Source organism: Chrysemys picta, unplaced genomic scaffold (assembly GCF_011386835.1).
Source record: "Chrysemys picta bellii isolate R12L10 unplaced genomic scaffold, ASM1138683v2 scaf81, whole genome shotgun sequence".
NCBI classification, from domain to species: domain Eukaryota; kingdom Metazoa; phylum Chordata; order Testudines; family Emydidae; genus Chrysemys; species Chrysemys picta.
In genome coordinates, this window is record NW_027052788.1 from 82,973 (window position 1) to 99,288 (window position 16,316).

At 47.8% G+C, this 16,316-nt stretch overlaps 1 protein-coding gene across 2 annotated transcripts in view; it reads left to right on the plus strand.

The window, feature by feature from the left end:
* LOC135972190 (trichohyalin-like) overlaps positions 1-16,316 on the plus strand; it is a 142,454-nt gene that overhangs the window by 66,022 nt on the left and 60,116 nt on the right. For both annotated transcript variants that reach the window (XM_065579085.1, XM_065579084.1), the window contains 2 exons: positions 6,115-6,392; positions 10,767-10,979. In XM_065579085.1, the coding sequence (XP_065435157.1) occupies positions 6,115-6,392; positions 10,767-10,979 (491 nt within the window). The remainder of the gene's footprint in view (positions 1-6,114; positions 6,393-10,766; positions 10,980-16,316) is intronic.

Genomic DNA, 16,316 nt, shown 5'->3' on the forward strand with positions numbered 1-16,316 from the left:
TGTTGTCCCCACTGCGCAAGAATAAGAATAGGAAGAACATGTCATCAGCCTCCACAGATTCGCTTGCGAATAAAATGTAACTTCTAGTGTCCTAAGGAAACGGGGAATTTTATATCTCATGTACCCTGGCCCTATCTGCACCGCATTCCTGCTGCCCTGAAGGTGGAGAATTTCACCTCATCATTCCTGCCTCCAGCCTGACTACCTGGGCAGATCTTGCAGAAGGAGACTCCCAGACTTGTCAGAAAACAGAAAGCTTGGTCAGTGGAGCCTATTAGTGAGCAGCGCTCAGTCCTGTGTTACTGGTGGACTTACTTTCCTTAGTTTTTCTGAACAGATAGAAACCCTTATCTGCCCCCAAAGTGTTACAGATTTTGAGATATCAGCATATAAAATAATCCAGTCCCTGAATTTCTATAGGGCTGTCACTCTGTAGGGCACTTTCCCCTTCCCCATAAGCCATACTGCATCAGCCAGGGACTTAAAAATTCTCCAATGTGTCCTGGTCTCTTCCCTATGCCGTCGCAGTCCTCCCGTCTCCTCCCCAGTGCTCCAATGGGTTTTGTTCCCTTCCCAACCCTCATCTCACCTACCCCAAGCCTCTCACCCCTTCGGATGTGCCCTGGTACCTTCAGCACACCTCCCAGTTACCTTATCCTTTATGTCACATCCAATGGGCCTTCTCCATGTCCCTCTGAGCTCTGCCTCCCTAACCATCCTAGCACTCAGGCACTGGGGGATCTTAGGGCTGCACTCTTTGCCAACCCCATCCCCGCTACCCCTTCCTTCCTGCCTGTCCTGCTCTTTGGCCATCTCTGCTGGGAAGCCTGGCCAAACCACTGCTTTTTCTGGTGTCAGGTGCCAGGCTCAGGGCAGAGCAGGGGGATGAATCTGACACTGGGGAGTGAGCTGTATGTGCTCAGAAATAGCCTTGCCACAACGAGGGTCCAAAGTCACCTTCTCTTCTCCTACCCTCTCTTCTCTCACAAGGCCCAATGCACCATCACCCTGAGCCTTGTGCACTCATCTACACCAGTGCAAGTGAGTGTGAAATGGCAGCAATTTTCCATTCCCAGTTTGCACTGGTGTAAATAGCTGTACGAGGGACCAGACAACGGTGCACAAAGGCCATAATGTCCAAGTAGGAATTCCTCTGACTCACACAAGACAGGACTGTTGAGGGAAGGCAAGGATGTGCTATTTTTAGGATCCCCGTTACTTAGATTTCCCATTAATTACATACTTGTTTGTAATTAGCTTGAAAATTGTTCCGGACTGCTCTATGGCTGTTCAGGTTGTCCCCTGAGGCCAGAGTGCTTTGCTGAAACAAAATGAAATTACATATCTCTGGCTTTCCAGTGTACAATTTTACTATGTCATCAGCATCTCTTTAAGAGCTTAGTGTAGGCTAGACTTGTTCAAATGAGCTTTCTGCTGATATTTCCAGGGTTAATTAAGTGATAGGTAAATTTCTTAGGACTAGTCGCCATAGGTAAGAAATTAAGGATGATGCTGGAAATACAGCATGGAAATTTATGCATGTCCCTACAGGTATATGTAGATAGGACATTAGTTAGCTAGAAAGATACATGCTGTGTCTCCCTAAATGGACCCCATCACCAGAGTGTCTGAGGACTTATCTCCATGGGGAAATTTACTGGAAGAACTATACACAGGTACAACTATAACACTCTAGTTATAGCAATACAACTCCCCATGTGGGCACTCTTACAACAGTATAGTACTGCTGGTAAATTTCCCCATGTAGACCAACATTGAGAGTAAGTAGAAATAGAATGAACAATGACAATCTGTCTTTTTCTTCACAGCATGTAGGAAAAACAGCTTTATTAATTTATAAAAGTGTTTAAAATGTACATGTGAAAACAGTTTAAAAGGAAACCCAAGTCAAAAGAGATGAGTTTCACATTTAGTTCCTTATGTCGTGACTGAGGCCCGTGCTCAAATTTCTCTATTACAGAAGGTTTCTTGCTTCAAGGATATAGATTCATAGATTCTAAGGCCAGAAGTGAACATTGTGATCATTTAGTCTGACCTACCCTATAGCAGAGGACAGAGAACTTCCCCAAAAAGCAGATCTTTTAGAAAAAATCCACCCTTGGTTTAAAAATTGTCAGTGATGGAGAATCCACCACCACCTTTGGTAATTTTTTCCAGTGGTTAATTACTCTCACTGTTAAAAATTTATGCCTTATTTCCAATCTGAATTTGTCAAGCTTCAACTTCCAGCCGTTGGGTCATGTTAGACATTTTCTCTGCTAGATTGAAGAGCCCATTATTAAACAAGACAGTAATCAAGTAACCCCTTAACCCTTTCTTTGTTAAGCTAAACAGATTGAACTCCTTGAGTCTGTCAGTAGAAGGCAGGTTTTCCAGTCCTTTCATCATTCTTGTGGCTCTTTTCTGAACTCGTTTATCAACATTGTTCTTGAATTGGGGTGGACCAGAACTGGACACAGGATTCCAGCATTAGTTGCATCAGTGCAAAATACAGAAGTAAAACAACCTCTCTACTCATACTCGAGATTCCCCTGTTTATGCATCCCAGGATCGCATTCGTTTTTTGGCCACAGTGTCACACTGGGAGCTCATGTTCAGCTGATAATTCTCCACCACCCCCAGAGTCATTGCTTGGTGTGGCAGGATTGTTCAAAGCAGACAAACTCTTCTGGTGATATGAAGCTTTCAAGCCTAGATCTGCAGCTGAGGTAAATCAATGTAGCTCTACTGGAGTCAGTGGGCCAGATCCCCAGGTGATGTAAATCAGTGTAGCGCCAGCTGGTGTAAATTAACATAGCTCCACTGGATTCAATAAGCCAGATCTGCAACCAGTGACTCAGCATAGCTACATTATAGCAGAGTGCCCGCTCTACAACAGTTAGGGTTCAATGAACGTTTCTGTTTAAAGATGGAGTACTCTAAGTGCTCTAAAATCCACCTGGATTGTCTTGAAATTTGCTCTGGGAGTGGGAGGTACTGTTAGTGGTCCAAATTTCAGGTCATTTGAGCAAGAATTTCCCCAAAATAAGGCCCCCATAAAAACAGCATTTTCCAAAATCATCTCATCCTTCTAACTCTCTTGGCCCACATCTGGGGCTCAGACTATGACTTTGATCCTCCCCAAACCAATCTCATCACTGAACATTTATCTCAGCTGGTGCAGGGCACTCACTGCCTCTTTGGGTGGGTTATACCAAGGGTAAAGTGAGTAACTTGAGATGGTGCATGCCAAGCTGATTCGCCTAAAAAAGTGAATGGGCATGTGCAGCAATAGAAGCAAACAGCGCTGTTGAAGCAAGAGGGTTTGCAAGCAGACAGTTGTTGCAATACATAACTGATGCAGGATAACATGCTGAGAACCTGAGGCACTGTAAGCTTGAGCCCTACCACTGGCAGGTCATAGAGACTGTTTATTGGCCATGTCCCCTGTTCTCTGTCTGCAGCCTGCAGAGGCTCCTTTGGATGAGTTGTCCATCCCTGAGACCAACATTTCTGGTTTAAGAGCGATATTTGGAAGTGCCCTAAAATCCACATGCAGACTGTGATGGCACTTGAGAACTATAGTGAAGAAGAAAAGCATTAATTAAGTTGAGGAAAGAAGGCCCAGATCCTCAAAGGTATTTAGGCTCCTAACTTACTCTTGGGGGGGGGGGCAGGGATCTGACCCCATCTTTCTGCCCCCTGTGTAAGCTTAAATTTGGAGGGCCCTGCTCCTCAGGTGGGATTCTGCCCCATACCCTCCCCACCCACTGTGTTATCCAGAATACTAAATGCCTGAGGGTAAGGTGATGGAAACTCCCAGTGTGGGTGTATAGAGCCCTTTCCCAGACAGCAGGCAGAAACACAGGGCAAGGACTCTGCATCTCCACTTTGCTACCCCTCCCTGTCCCCAGATGGTCCTCCCAGCCCCACCACCTTCCCAAGTCCCCTGGCCCCTCCAAGGTCACCAGGGAGTGGAACAGCAAAGAGGAGGGTACAGCTGGTGTGTGTGCAGGGAATTGGAGCAGGAGTGTGTGCACAGGTGAACACAACATTGGGCAGAGTGGAGGGAATATTGGAGGAGTGGAGCAGGGTCAGAGCAGTGATGGGGGGTTGTCAGAACAATCGGCATCATGGAGGGAATTTATAAGAGTGCAACAGTGAGTTTAGCCAGGCTTTGGATAAACTGACAATGAGAGACAGTCCCTGCCCTAGCTGAGATCAGGGTCCTGTTGTGCCTGGCGCTTCACAGATACACAGTCCCTGCACTACAGAGCTCACATTTTTATGTCAACTTACAGTAAGGAGATGGGCAAACAGAATGGGTGTCATGCAGAAGGTGGAAAATGGGGAGGTAATAGTAAAATCAGCTAGTGTTGTACAGTAACTAACAATCATATACATGACAAAGAGTCCTGTGGCACCTTATAGACTAACAGACGTATTGCATCATAAGCTTTCGTGGGTGAATGCCCACTTCGTCAGATGCATCTGTCCTGGAAAGTATGGTCCTACCGCAAGTGTACATAACAGATGGGTTCACTCATGTGGTTAAAATTAATCATGTGCTTAAGTGTTTTGTTGCATCTGGGTCAGAGTGCTCAGCACCTCACAGGACAGAGCCCTCAATGACTTGGAAGGAGACAAATTAGAGACAGTCCAGAGGACAGCAAAAAATGATAAAAAGTTTAGAAAATCTGGCCTATTAGGAAAAGTTAATAAAACTGGGCATGTTTAGTCTTCAGAAAAGATTATTATCAGGTCCCTCCTCCGTCTTCATCAAATATGTTAAGGCCTGTTATAAAGAGGATGGTGATCAGTAGTTCTCCATGTGCACTGAAGATAGGACAAGAAGTAATTAGCTTAATCTGCAGCAAGGTCGATTTAGGTTAGATATTAGGAAAACTTTGCTAACTATAAGAATAGTTAAGCTCTGGAACAGGCTTTCAAGGGACGTTGTGGAATCTCCATCACTGCAGGGGATGGATCACTTGCTGATTCCCTGTTCTGTTCATTCCCTCTGGGGCACCTGGCATTGGCCACTGTCGGAGGACAGGATACTGGGCTAGATGGACCTTTGGTCTGACCCAGTCTGGCTGTTCTTATGTTCTTATGAGGTTTTTAAGAACAGGTTGGACAAACACCTGTCAGGGATGGTCTAGGTTTATTTGTCCTTGCCTTACCACGGGGGGCTGGACTTGATGACCTCTCAGAGTTCCTTCCAGTCCCACATGATTTTTTTAAATCGCACAACCCATTCTACCACTGCCACCTCCTGTCTTTCAGCAACATCCACACATGCAGGTTCTCACCAGGCCATGAGTCTCTATATTCTCTCTAAAATCTACCCCACCCTCTGTCTCCACTGATAAAATGTGTCCCTCACAGTTCACCTGGTCCTGTGTACCTTCTCCCCCACCTCTGCAGGCCGCCCAAAATGCTGCTTCTAAGATCTGCTTCCTCTCCTGCCTCCCTGACCATGTCACTGCCCTTCCCCTCTCTTCTCTGGTTTACTGTCTCTTTCTGCATTATATTCAGGCTCCTTGGCTGCAGCTTTAATGCTTTTTGCAGCACCTCCCCTACATTTATCTCTCTACCTTCATCTCCTCCTGAACTCCTTCCTTGGGCCCAACACTGTCCGGTTCTCTCTATTTCAGCCACTCTCAGCTTCAGGCCTTTTACATGGTGCCTCCTATGCCTGGAATTGCTTCATATATTCTTTATGCCAAGGGCCCTCCCTCTCCTCCATCAAACCCATTTCATTCACGCTCCCTTCCCTCACTGCTCAGCTATGCCCCCATCTTCTTCCACCCTCAGACCTCATCATCTCATTGTTTATAGTGTATCTCTTTGGTTAGGCTGTGATCTCCTGAGGACAGGGACCAGTCTCAGCTCTGGGTCTGTGAAGGGCCCTGCACACCCCTTGGGGTTATACACTGTAGATAAACAATAGCAGTAAATGGCATCAGCTTCTATCAGTGATGTGTCTGTGTGAGCTACTCAGCTAACAAAAATAGAAGAACCCCAAGGGCAGCCCAGAGCAGGGGACTGGCCATCACTGGAGTCTGTGTGGATTTTCCTAATGCTGCCCTCCCTTGCTCTGCTCTTCCCCAGTGTTTGGCATGTTAGCCCAGAGCTACGTGGACACCATCGTCAGTGGGAAGGTGCCCTGCCTGGAGAATGCAGTGACCACCCTGGCCACCAAGGAGAATGAAGCTGCCATCAGGGAGGGTCTGGCTTACTACGTGGCCCAGATGGAGGAACGGGTCAAGTTCCCGGCGGAGGTGGCCGTGCTGTCTGAGACACATGGGAATTGTGAGAAGGCAGCCCTGCAGCTGTTCATGCAGCGATCCTTCAAGGACGAGGATCAGAAGCACCAGGAGCAGCTGGCAGTAAGTGCTTGGGCGCTGCATGTCCCCCTGCCTTGTACATCCCACTGGCTTGACATGTGGGGCTCTGTGACCTCTGCCCAGCCGTGTCCCAGAGGAGACACCAGGAGTTTGGACGCTGACTCTGGGAGCAGGCCAGACATTGGCACTCAACTCCGAGAGCAGATGTTTGGGTGGCACTTGAACTGTCTGATACTAAAGCCACAAACCCAGTCCCTGGCGCTGCGGCTCAGCTCAGCCTGTTGCTCACACTGATCCGGCCGTATTTGCCCCTCCATGGGAAAGTAAAGAATGTGGCCACAAACTAACTGCTGAGAAAGCTCAGAAACCCCTGCTGGAGTGTGACATCCAGCTGATCCAGCCCTTTCTCCACTTAGGGCTTTTTTTAAAAAAGACTATTTATGTAGGAAGTTTTAACAAATTTAGAAATCATTGCCATGTAAACAAGAGAATCATTGTGGATCACTACAAAGTTGAGCCTATCGGTTTGCTTAGAGCAGGGGTTCTCAAACTGGGGGTTGGGACCCCTCAGGGGGTCGCAAGGTTATTACATGGGGGGTCGCGAGCTGTCAGCCTCCACCCCAAACTCTGCTTTGCATCCAGCATTTATAATGGTGTTAAATATATAAAAAGTGTTTTTAATTTATAGGGGGGGGGTCGCACTCAGAGGCTTGCTATTTTAAAGGGGTCACCAGTACAAAAGTTTGAGAACCACTGGCTTAGAGAAACATGATCTGATGACTGTATCACTGGATCTCTCTATTTAGTATGGTGTTACCATATTACAGAAGGAGCCTCTTTAAACCATGCAGAATGGGCTGCTTCTGAGGATTTTATTAAACTGAGTGAAAGTCCTGACTTTACGCATATTTATCAAACCAGTGATCTCTAACAAACGTTAATATTCAAGAATATTGGGCAGTGTGGTGGCTGTTAGCCCGTGACTGCCCTTTGCCTGAGTAACGAATACATCGTAACCAAATCTCTAAGTATCTATTTGCCCACTGTCTGTTTTGCTGGGTAAGTAATCTGTGCATTAATTTTTCCATAACAACTCCTCCTCCCGTATTGTTTTGGAACCATTCCGCTGATTTTGGATTATTTTCTTTCTCCAGTCTCAGTAGCCTACTCAGCAGCTACTGGCAGATGAGAGAACGACTCTTCATTTCTTTGAGTGTGACCATGTCTGTGAGGAAGCTGCATGAGGATTAGCAAATATCATTTGGCAAAATATTTAATCATTTGAAATATTTGGTTATGAATCACATTCCGATATTCTCTAATGACAGGCCACGGCCACCATATATGCATGAAATCACCTCTTTCACCACAGCTTCTCCAACATGTATCCCCATTCACTCTCTCTATATTAATTAATGTTAGTTCCTTCCCTGCCCCTCCATCACCTCGGGTCTCTCTGCCTGTCCAGTACAGCCTGGTTCTCCCATCCCAGTCCTCCCCCTTATGGAGAGTTGAGAAGAGAATGCTTGAACAGTGCAGGGAGTGAAATAGAGTCAGTACAGACACTTTTAGTGGGGGGACAGACCTGGGTGGCACGGATGTGGGAGTTCAGGGAGGACAGAGATAAAATGCCCCAACATTTCCCACTGCCCAGTTCATCATTCATAGATTCCAAGGTCAGAAAGGACCATTAGATCATCTAGTCTGATCTCCCGCATAACACAGGCCAGAGAATTTCAGGTTATCCCTTTACTGAGTCCAGCAGTGTTTGATAAAAGTAACTTCCTGAAAGGGATCCAGGCTTGATTTCAAGACCTCAGGAGATGGAGAATCCATCCAGGACTTCCTGGGTAGTTTGTTGCAGTGGTTAATCACCCTCGTTGTTAACACACTGTGCCTTAGGGCATGTTTACACATACAGTGCTGTAGGGGCTCCGCTGCACTGCTGCAGTGCAGCTGGTGGAGATCCTCTGTGTCGAGCTCTCCTGTCAGCATAATAAAACCACCTCCACAAGCAGCAGCCGCTGTGTTGGTGGGAGAAGCTCTCCCACGGACATAGCACTGTCCACACCAGCACTTATGTCGATGTAACTTATGTCACTCGGGGAGGGGGGGTATTCACACCCCTGAGCGACATAAGTTATACTGACATAAGCTGTAATGTAGACATAGCCTTAGTTATAACTTGAATGTGTGTGGTTTAGCTCCAAGCCACTGGTTCTTGTTCTGCCTTTCTCTGCAAAAGAGCCCTTTGGTATTCAGTATTTTCTCCCTGTAAAGGTGCTAATACACGTCTATCAAGTCACCGTTCATTCTTTTCTTTTCTTTTTTTAAATAAGCTAAACAAATCAAACTCCTTAAGTCCCTCAAAACAATGTAGTTTTCCAGCTCTCCAATCATTTTTTTGGCTCTCATTTAAACTCTCTTCAGTTTAACAATCTCCTGGACATCAGTATTCCAGTATCAGTCTCACCAACACCGTATGCAGAGGTAAAATCACCTCCTTACTCCTGTTCACTACTCCTGTTTATACATCCATTAATGTAGCTCTTTTGCCACAAAATCGCCAGGGGAGCCCATGTTCAGAGTCACTGCTTTCCAGGACCCAGTGCCACATTCTGTACAAATAGCTCTGAGGCCTTCCTGTGCACCTCATTCTTCCTTGCACTGCTCCAAGACCCCAGCACATTCCTTACCCCCTGCTCCGACTCCAACCTTTACTCTTGACACTGCTCAGAGTCTGCCAGCGTTCCTGCCCTCACACCTATTTCTCTGAATAACCCCACAGCCCCTGCTGCTCAGAGACCCCTCCAAATTTGGGCCTAATGAGTGGAAAAAATCTGTTAATTTTTGTGTCCTTAGCTAGTTATTCTTCAAATTCTTTCTTGGCCTACCGAATTATACTCTTACACTTCACTTGTCAGAGCTTATACTCCTTTCTATTTTCTAGCACTAGGATTTGACTTCCAATTTTGTGCCTCTAGCCACATCTTTTACTCTGAGGATTAGCCGTGGTGGCATTTTTTTGGTCCTCTTATTAGTTTTTCTTTAATTGATTTCATTAGCAGCAATACTTTATTTTGTATTATGTATTTATTTATTTGCTTTGCTGTAGCACCTAGGAGCCCCAGGCATAGACCAGGACCCCTCTGTGCTAGGTGCTGTACATTATTATGGGTATTTATTGGGTATATTACAGTAGTACCTGGGCATCCCAGTCATTGACTCAGAGCCTTCTAGTCTAAGTACTGTATAAACACAGAACAAAGGGACAATCCCTGTCCCTAGGAGCTTGTATTATCACCCCTCTCCAGGGAAGTTTCTGTCAGGGAAATATTCTTCTCCTATAGACACTTCTGGGTCAGACAATGCGATTTTTCATTCTAAGTCTGGTCTATCACCTTCACTCCCTGGGGTTGCTGTTCAAGGACCCCTGGAACTTTTTCCCTAGTAAGTAACTCTGCCCCCTAAGCTAGAGGTGGCCGATCTCCTGTCCTCCTCCCTTAATAGCAACAGACAGGACTGCACCTTCTGGCAGCCTCCATCTGAGGCCTGCCATGCACAGAGGGTTTGGGAGAGGGTAACTGTGGCACTAGCTTTTCAGAAGCAAATTCTTAGGCCTTTTTGACACAGACAAGTTTCCCTCACAGCCAATCTTATATAAGAAACTTTCTCTCTTTGTCTGTTTTCCTGATTTCCATGTCCCCACAGGAATCCTCAACCATGGCTCACTCTACTTACATCCCAGATGTATGGGGAGGAAAGCAACACCAGTCAGCAGCCCCTAAGGAAACCCACAGGGACAGGGGGCTAGTCCAGTTGTCTAAATACCAGGTCTTATTGTTCTGTAAAAGATCTTGGTGTCCCCACAAGAATTCCAAACATAAATGTATCCAAATTATAGGACAAGGATAGTAGCTCATATGAGAAATCCTAAACTGAAAACCAGCATCTCCAAAAAGAATCTCAGCCTATGTACACCAGTACACAATTGTGACTCTGGCTGAGTCTTACCAAGGGACAAAGGGCCAGATTTTCAAAGTTATAGATGCCCAAAGAGGCAGATAAGGTCTTAGTGGGATTTTCAAAAATTCTTAAGCAAGTTAGGCACCTAACTTCTATTGAAAATCAAAGTGAACATTTTGGGCATTAGCAGTATGTTGTCATGAAAAGTTTCCTTTTGTAAAAAGCTTTTTTTAAAAAAAAAAAAACAATAAATAAATAAAAAATGTAGACCAGATCCCCCTCATACACAGTCCTGACCCCCTTGTCAGACACTGAGCCTTTGGTTTCCACCTCAGAAGAGGGCAACATGTCTCCTAAACCCACCAGCACTGGTATGCTGGAAAGGGAAGGTGAGAAACGGCAGAAATCCAGTCATCCACTCACACTGGTCTCTCCCATGTAATTTTCCAGATTGAGATAAATGAACACTACGGGACTGTGCTGAGCAAGAACAAAATGACTTCCCAAGAGATCTGCCAGACGCTGCTCTCCCAGCTGTCAGCTGACATGGAGAAAAAGCTCAGAGATGGGGTTTACATGCAGCCTGGTGGGCATGAGCTGTATGTGAAAGACCAGAAACAAGTGGTGGAGAGTTTCCGGAGGACACCTAACAAAGGAGTCATGGTGAGTGATCAGCAGGGCCAGCAGAGTTATTCAGGGGACAGCTGGAGCACTTTGGCTTTTGTATGCTCATGAACAAGTCACAAACTGTGTGCCTATGAAAAAACATCATATTTGGCTGTGTGCATACGCTGCATGTTAGATGCCTGGTTGAGTGTTGCCAACCCCACATAGAAGCAAGTCATCAGAGAAACCCTGAAAAGTCACTAGGTGTTACTATTTAAGCACTCCAAATGTGTCAAAAATGTCCCTAAACAAAATGTCCACAGATTTCAACAGAGAACTATATATACACTCCCACATGGAATGGTCAATTTTCACTATGAACATAACACTGAAATAATGCATTAGTGTATATAGAAATTCTATATTCACTTTAAATGTTTTTAGACAGTAAATTATATTCTAACAGGTGTTTGTCATAGGATTTGTCTACACTGGCAATTGAACTACAAAACTTTTGTCTTTCAGAGGTGTTAAAAAAAACCACACCCGCAAAAGACAAAAGTTTTGCCAACAACAAGCGCCGGTGTGAACAGCGCTTTCTTGGCAGAAGCGCTCTCCTGCCGACAAAGCTAACCCCACTCATTGGGGGTTGATGTTTTTTGTCATCAGGAGAGCTGACAAACAGCAGCTACACTGCACAACTTTTAGCAGCATGGCTGTAGCGACACTGCCGTGTTGCTAAAAGCTGTCTAGTGTAGACATAGCCATAGAGTTTTTAAGGGCATGTCCTTGGAAGGAATTGCATTTGAGGGCTTGTTCTGTGAGGCTGTGAATGAGAGAAAGGGTTTGACTGGCGCTCTGGTGGCAGAATAAATCCTTAGCAAATAACGGGGGCTCAGCTTTGATTCCTTGGTGGTGGGGATGGAGTGAAAAGCCAGATCTAATGGGGAGGGGAAGCTGAAAGAAGGGAGGATACAACTGTCTCGGGGAAAAGTTATGATCTTCTGCAGGTAGTGGAGTTAATTACTGACGGCATGGCTACACGTGCAGATGTAGAGCGCTTTGAGTTAAACCAGCCTTCGGAGAGCACAGTAGGGAAAGCGCTGCAGTATGTCCACACTGACAGCTGACAGCACACTGGCATGGCCACATTTGCGGCATTTGCAGTGGCATTGGGAGCGGTGCATTATGGGCAGCTATCCCAGTGTGCAAGTGACTGCAACGTGCTTTTCAAATGCGGGGGGTGGGATGGAGTGTGACAGGGAGTGTGTTGTGTGAATGTGGGGGGAGAGAGAGTGGGTTTTTGGGGTGCTGAGAGTGTGTCAGCATGCTGTCTTGTAAGTTCAGACCCTGCCTCCCCCCCGCCTCGCTCTTACTCACTCAAAGCAAGTAACATTCCTCAGTAATGGTTGCTTTACCCTGAAGCAGATTAGCAGCCATCTGTCAGAAACGGAGCTTTGAAAGGGCATAACCACATTCCTACAGCAGATTCCAAAACAATGACAAGCGTGGCCACTTGACTTAAGGGGATTATGGGACGTTTCCAGAGGTCAATCATAGTGCAGTAATGAAACACCTCGTTCACACTGACACTGGGGCATCTCAGCCAAGATGCATCAGACATTATTCCTCTCGTTGAGGTGGAGTCAGAGCACTCTATGTGCCTTGCCAGTGTGGACGGGGAGTGAGTTAGAGCGCACTGAGCGGCTTTAGTGTGCTCTAACTTGCAAGTGTAGCCAAGCCCTCAATGTGTTAACCTGGGGTAATATGGAGAAAAGTAGGCTTGGTGTTTATTGTGTGGGTGAGCTGTTGAGCAGTGCTTGAATAAACTGCAATTAGGGTTAGACAGAGATTAATTAACATTTGAATGGCAATGTGTAAAATAATTCCCAACCCTCCATTCACTATAATTTGCAGGCGAGAAAAAGAAGTTTGTGGATGCTAATTAAATACTTTGCTAAAGCCAGGCGCACTTTGGAGAGAGCAGCACATTAGCCAGGGCTTGTTTTTACCCAAATCTTTTCTTTCCCGCTGCTCCGTAGGATAGCACAGTCTGTGATGCAGGGAAAGATGGCTAATGAAGTGGGCAGGGTGCGGGAGGCAGGTTAGCTGGGGAGGAGAGCCACACTGATGATGTAAGAAGAGCGTGGAATGGATTTTATTAATTCTATTGAGCTGCTTGTGAATGATTTTGTGACTATACAAATTGGCAACTTCTTTCTCTGAATATCACTGTAATCGGCAGTGAAAGCCACTAGATTTGTTGCTGGTTGTTTTCATACTTATTTCCTGGCTAGGGAAACCAAAAAGTTGCTAAATCTAGCAAGAAAATAGCTACATTGGCAACAAGGAAGGAAGGAAGGAAAGAGAATTTACAATGTTTTCTGTCACATTCTTATACTCACCAGGTAAATGCATGTATATGTATATGCATGTCTAGGGAACGGGAGATCTTGAATTCCTGTTCTAGCTACACAGAGTCACTCACTCATACCAACTTTGCAGGTCTGCTTGATACATGTAATAATCCTGCATGCCTGGCCTGGGAGTTTTGAGTCACCATTCTACTGGTTTAGAGTATATTCATGTTGGGGGGATCATTTGTTATGTAGAAACGGATGTTTCACCTTTCTTTAGATACCTTTGGCCAAAAATATAAAAGCTCTGGGTTCTGCTTTTTGCCTGACAGGTTACCCCACATGTGCTAATTAGGAGAATATCACTTAACGGCAGAATCACCTTCTCTTTATTGTGATTCCTGCAGTTTTGTTCATTAATGGTTTTAATATGACAGCATGAAAATCTGTTGACACTACGTCTCTCCATAGTTGCTAATCGGACAGTGTTGTCTGCATAGACCTGCAGACAATGCAGAGTTTCAAGCTAGTTTCATAGGCATTCAAGTTCAATGATACTTTTGATACATTTGAAACACTGAAGGATAGTTTACTCAGCTGATGTGAGCCAATATGCTTCCACTCACTGCAATGGAGCTCTGCTGATTTACACCAGCTGAAGCTCTGACCCCCAAAGTCTCCTTGTTTGTTCGAACCCACATGTAGTGCTCCCTCACTCTCCGGTCCGGAGGGAGGCCACTCTGCCTCATTGTCTTGGGGTTTAGTCCTCGGGTCGCACCGGTGGGGTGGAGCCATAAGCACTCTAGAGCTCTGGGCCCATTCGACAGAGGCAAACACACAATAACAATCTGGGGCCTTTGTCCCCGCCCCTGGGCAGGGCAGCGTCCTGCGGAGTCTCTAGTTCGCAGCCCAACAATAGGGTTGACAGCAATTAACAGTCTAGGGCCCTAGCCCTCAAGCAGGGCTAGGCTGGTAGCCGGCTGTAGCCTAAGCCTACCGGTGCAGGCAGCCAGTAAGCCGACACAGTCAATTGGCTCTAGCCCTTTGGGCGGGGTCAAGCAGGGAGCAGGCTTTAGCCTGGGATTATTGGCTCAGGCAGCCAGCAAACACACACACTCTCGGGGTTCAGATAGCGGTGAGCACCCACACAGTCTAGGGGCTCAACAAGGGTTGAGCACCCAGTAGGCAGTCTAGGGTGCTGGCAGGGGTGTTCCTGGAACACAGGCATCCTGGCCTAAGGTGGGGAGTTGGCCACCCTGGGGTAAGGGTGGCAGGGGAACACGAGCCTGCCCTACTCCACCGCATCCCAGCCCAGGGCCCTAATAGTGGCAAAGTGGTCTGCCACTGGTTCGGTGGGAATCCAACCACAGTGCACCGACAGGGTCTGCCCTGTAACCGGCCAATCATCGGCTGCCCCTGGGCCACTTCCTGCCTCCCCAGGGCATCCACCAGTCCTCGGGCTCCTCGGGATAAACAGCCGACAGTAGACCCGGCAACTCCTCTTCTGGGTCCGTCTCCTTCAGGGGCAGGGCACCAGTTCAGTTCCTGGGTGCTGCTGCAGGGCAGAGGTGTCCGTCTCCTCTGCTGGCTTTAACCCAACTGAGCTACAGAGTCTTCCTTTTATACTTCCTACCCCATGCTGGTACGCCCACCAAGGGGAGTGTAGTGGTCCCTCACTTTCCAGTTTGGAGGGAGGCTGGCAGGGGTGTTCCTGGAACACAGGCATCCTGGCCTTGCTGCAGAGACTGGTCGGTCTGCTCTGGCTGCCCTGCTAGCTGGAGCTCCTCTCTGGCTGGAGCTCTCCCTCCCTTGGGCTGCTGCTGCTATCTGGAATTCCCTCCCTGGACTGCTGCTGCCACTGCTGCTGAGTGTGGGGAGGCATTGCCGGCCTGCCCCCCTCCCCAGAGGGAGAAGCAAGGACCCCACCACTACCTATGGGTCCCTCCTGCTTGGCTGGCTGACTGCTGCTGCTGCCATCGAGGAGGAGGAAGAGGTGGATTCCTGCTGAGGGACATTGTGAAGGGGGTTTGTTCACAAACTGAGTGACTTTCAACATCTCTGCTCCTGGGGTGGTGGTGACTCCTATTGCTGTTGTGGCGAGCAAGGGGGAGAGGCGCAAAGCCCTCCCCCTTGTCTATCTGCCCCTCCCCACCCCCACCATCACCACTGCCCTCTCCTGCTTACCCACTGGACCTGCCCTTTGCCCCTTGATGTGGCTGTTTGTTCTCCTCCTTTCACCGCCTGGGACTGTTTGCAGCAGTGAGCAGCAAGGACTGAGCTGCACAGGCACATGTGGGTGCATGTGCCTCCCCACATTGGACTTACCCCCTGTCCAGCTGCGTTTGGCTGGTGGGGCTGCCCTCCCTGCTGTGCCCCCTGGCCTCCCTGTGTTAGTTTGCCCCTCCCCACTGCAGCCTGCCCTGCCCGCCACTTGCTTTGTCCCTCTGGGAGTTTCCCTTTCTGTTAGTTTGCCTGCCGCAACCCCAGCGCTTCAGTATTTGCTACCTGCCCTGCCCCAAACTTTCAGTTTTGGTTTGGTCACCTGCCCCGCCCTTACGCTTGCAGCTCCCTCCTGTTATTTGCCTGCCTCCCTTTTTCCCCTGCCCTCCTTTACCCCCCCCCTTCCCTGTGTGCCCATGCCCCTTCCCTAAGCATTTGTGCCCCCTTTCAGTTGTCCCCACCCCCACCGTTCACAGCCCTCCTGATGGTATTGTAGTACCTCCCCTCCCCATGCAGCCGGAGGAGCCGATATCCCTATCCCACACCTGTGCCCCCCTTTTTCACCCCTGCGTCCCCTACCACTGGTGCCCGCCTCCCCTGCCTGCAGCCTAGTGGGGAGGAGCGGTTGCTTCTTCCCTTTCCCCTGGTGCCCCCAGTAGTCCTCCCGCAACCACTGGTACCCTCCTTCCCTGAACACAGCCTAACAGGGAGGAGTAGTTGGCCCTGTTCCCTCTCCCCTATCCCCCTGCCCCTGCTACTGGACTTTCCTCCCCTGCGTGTTGCTTAGCGGGGAGGAGCAGCTGCCCCTTGCCCACAC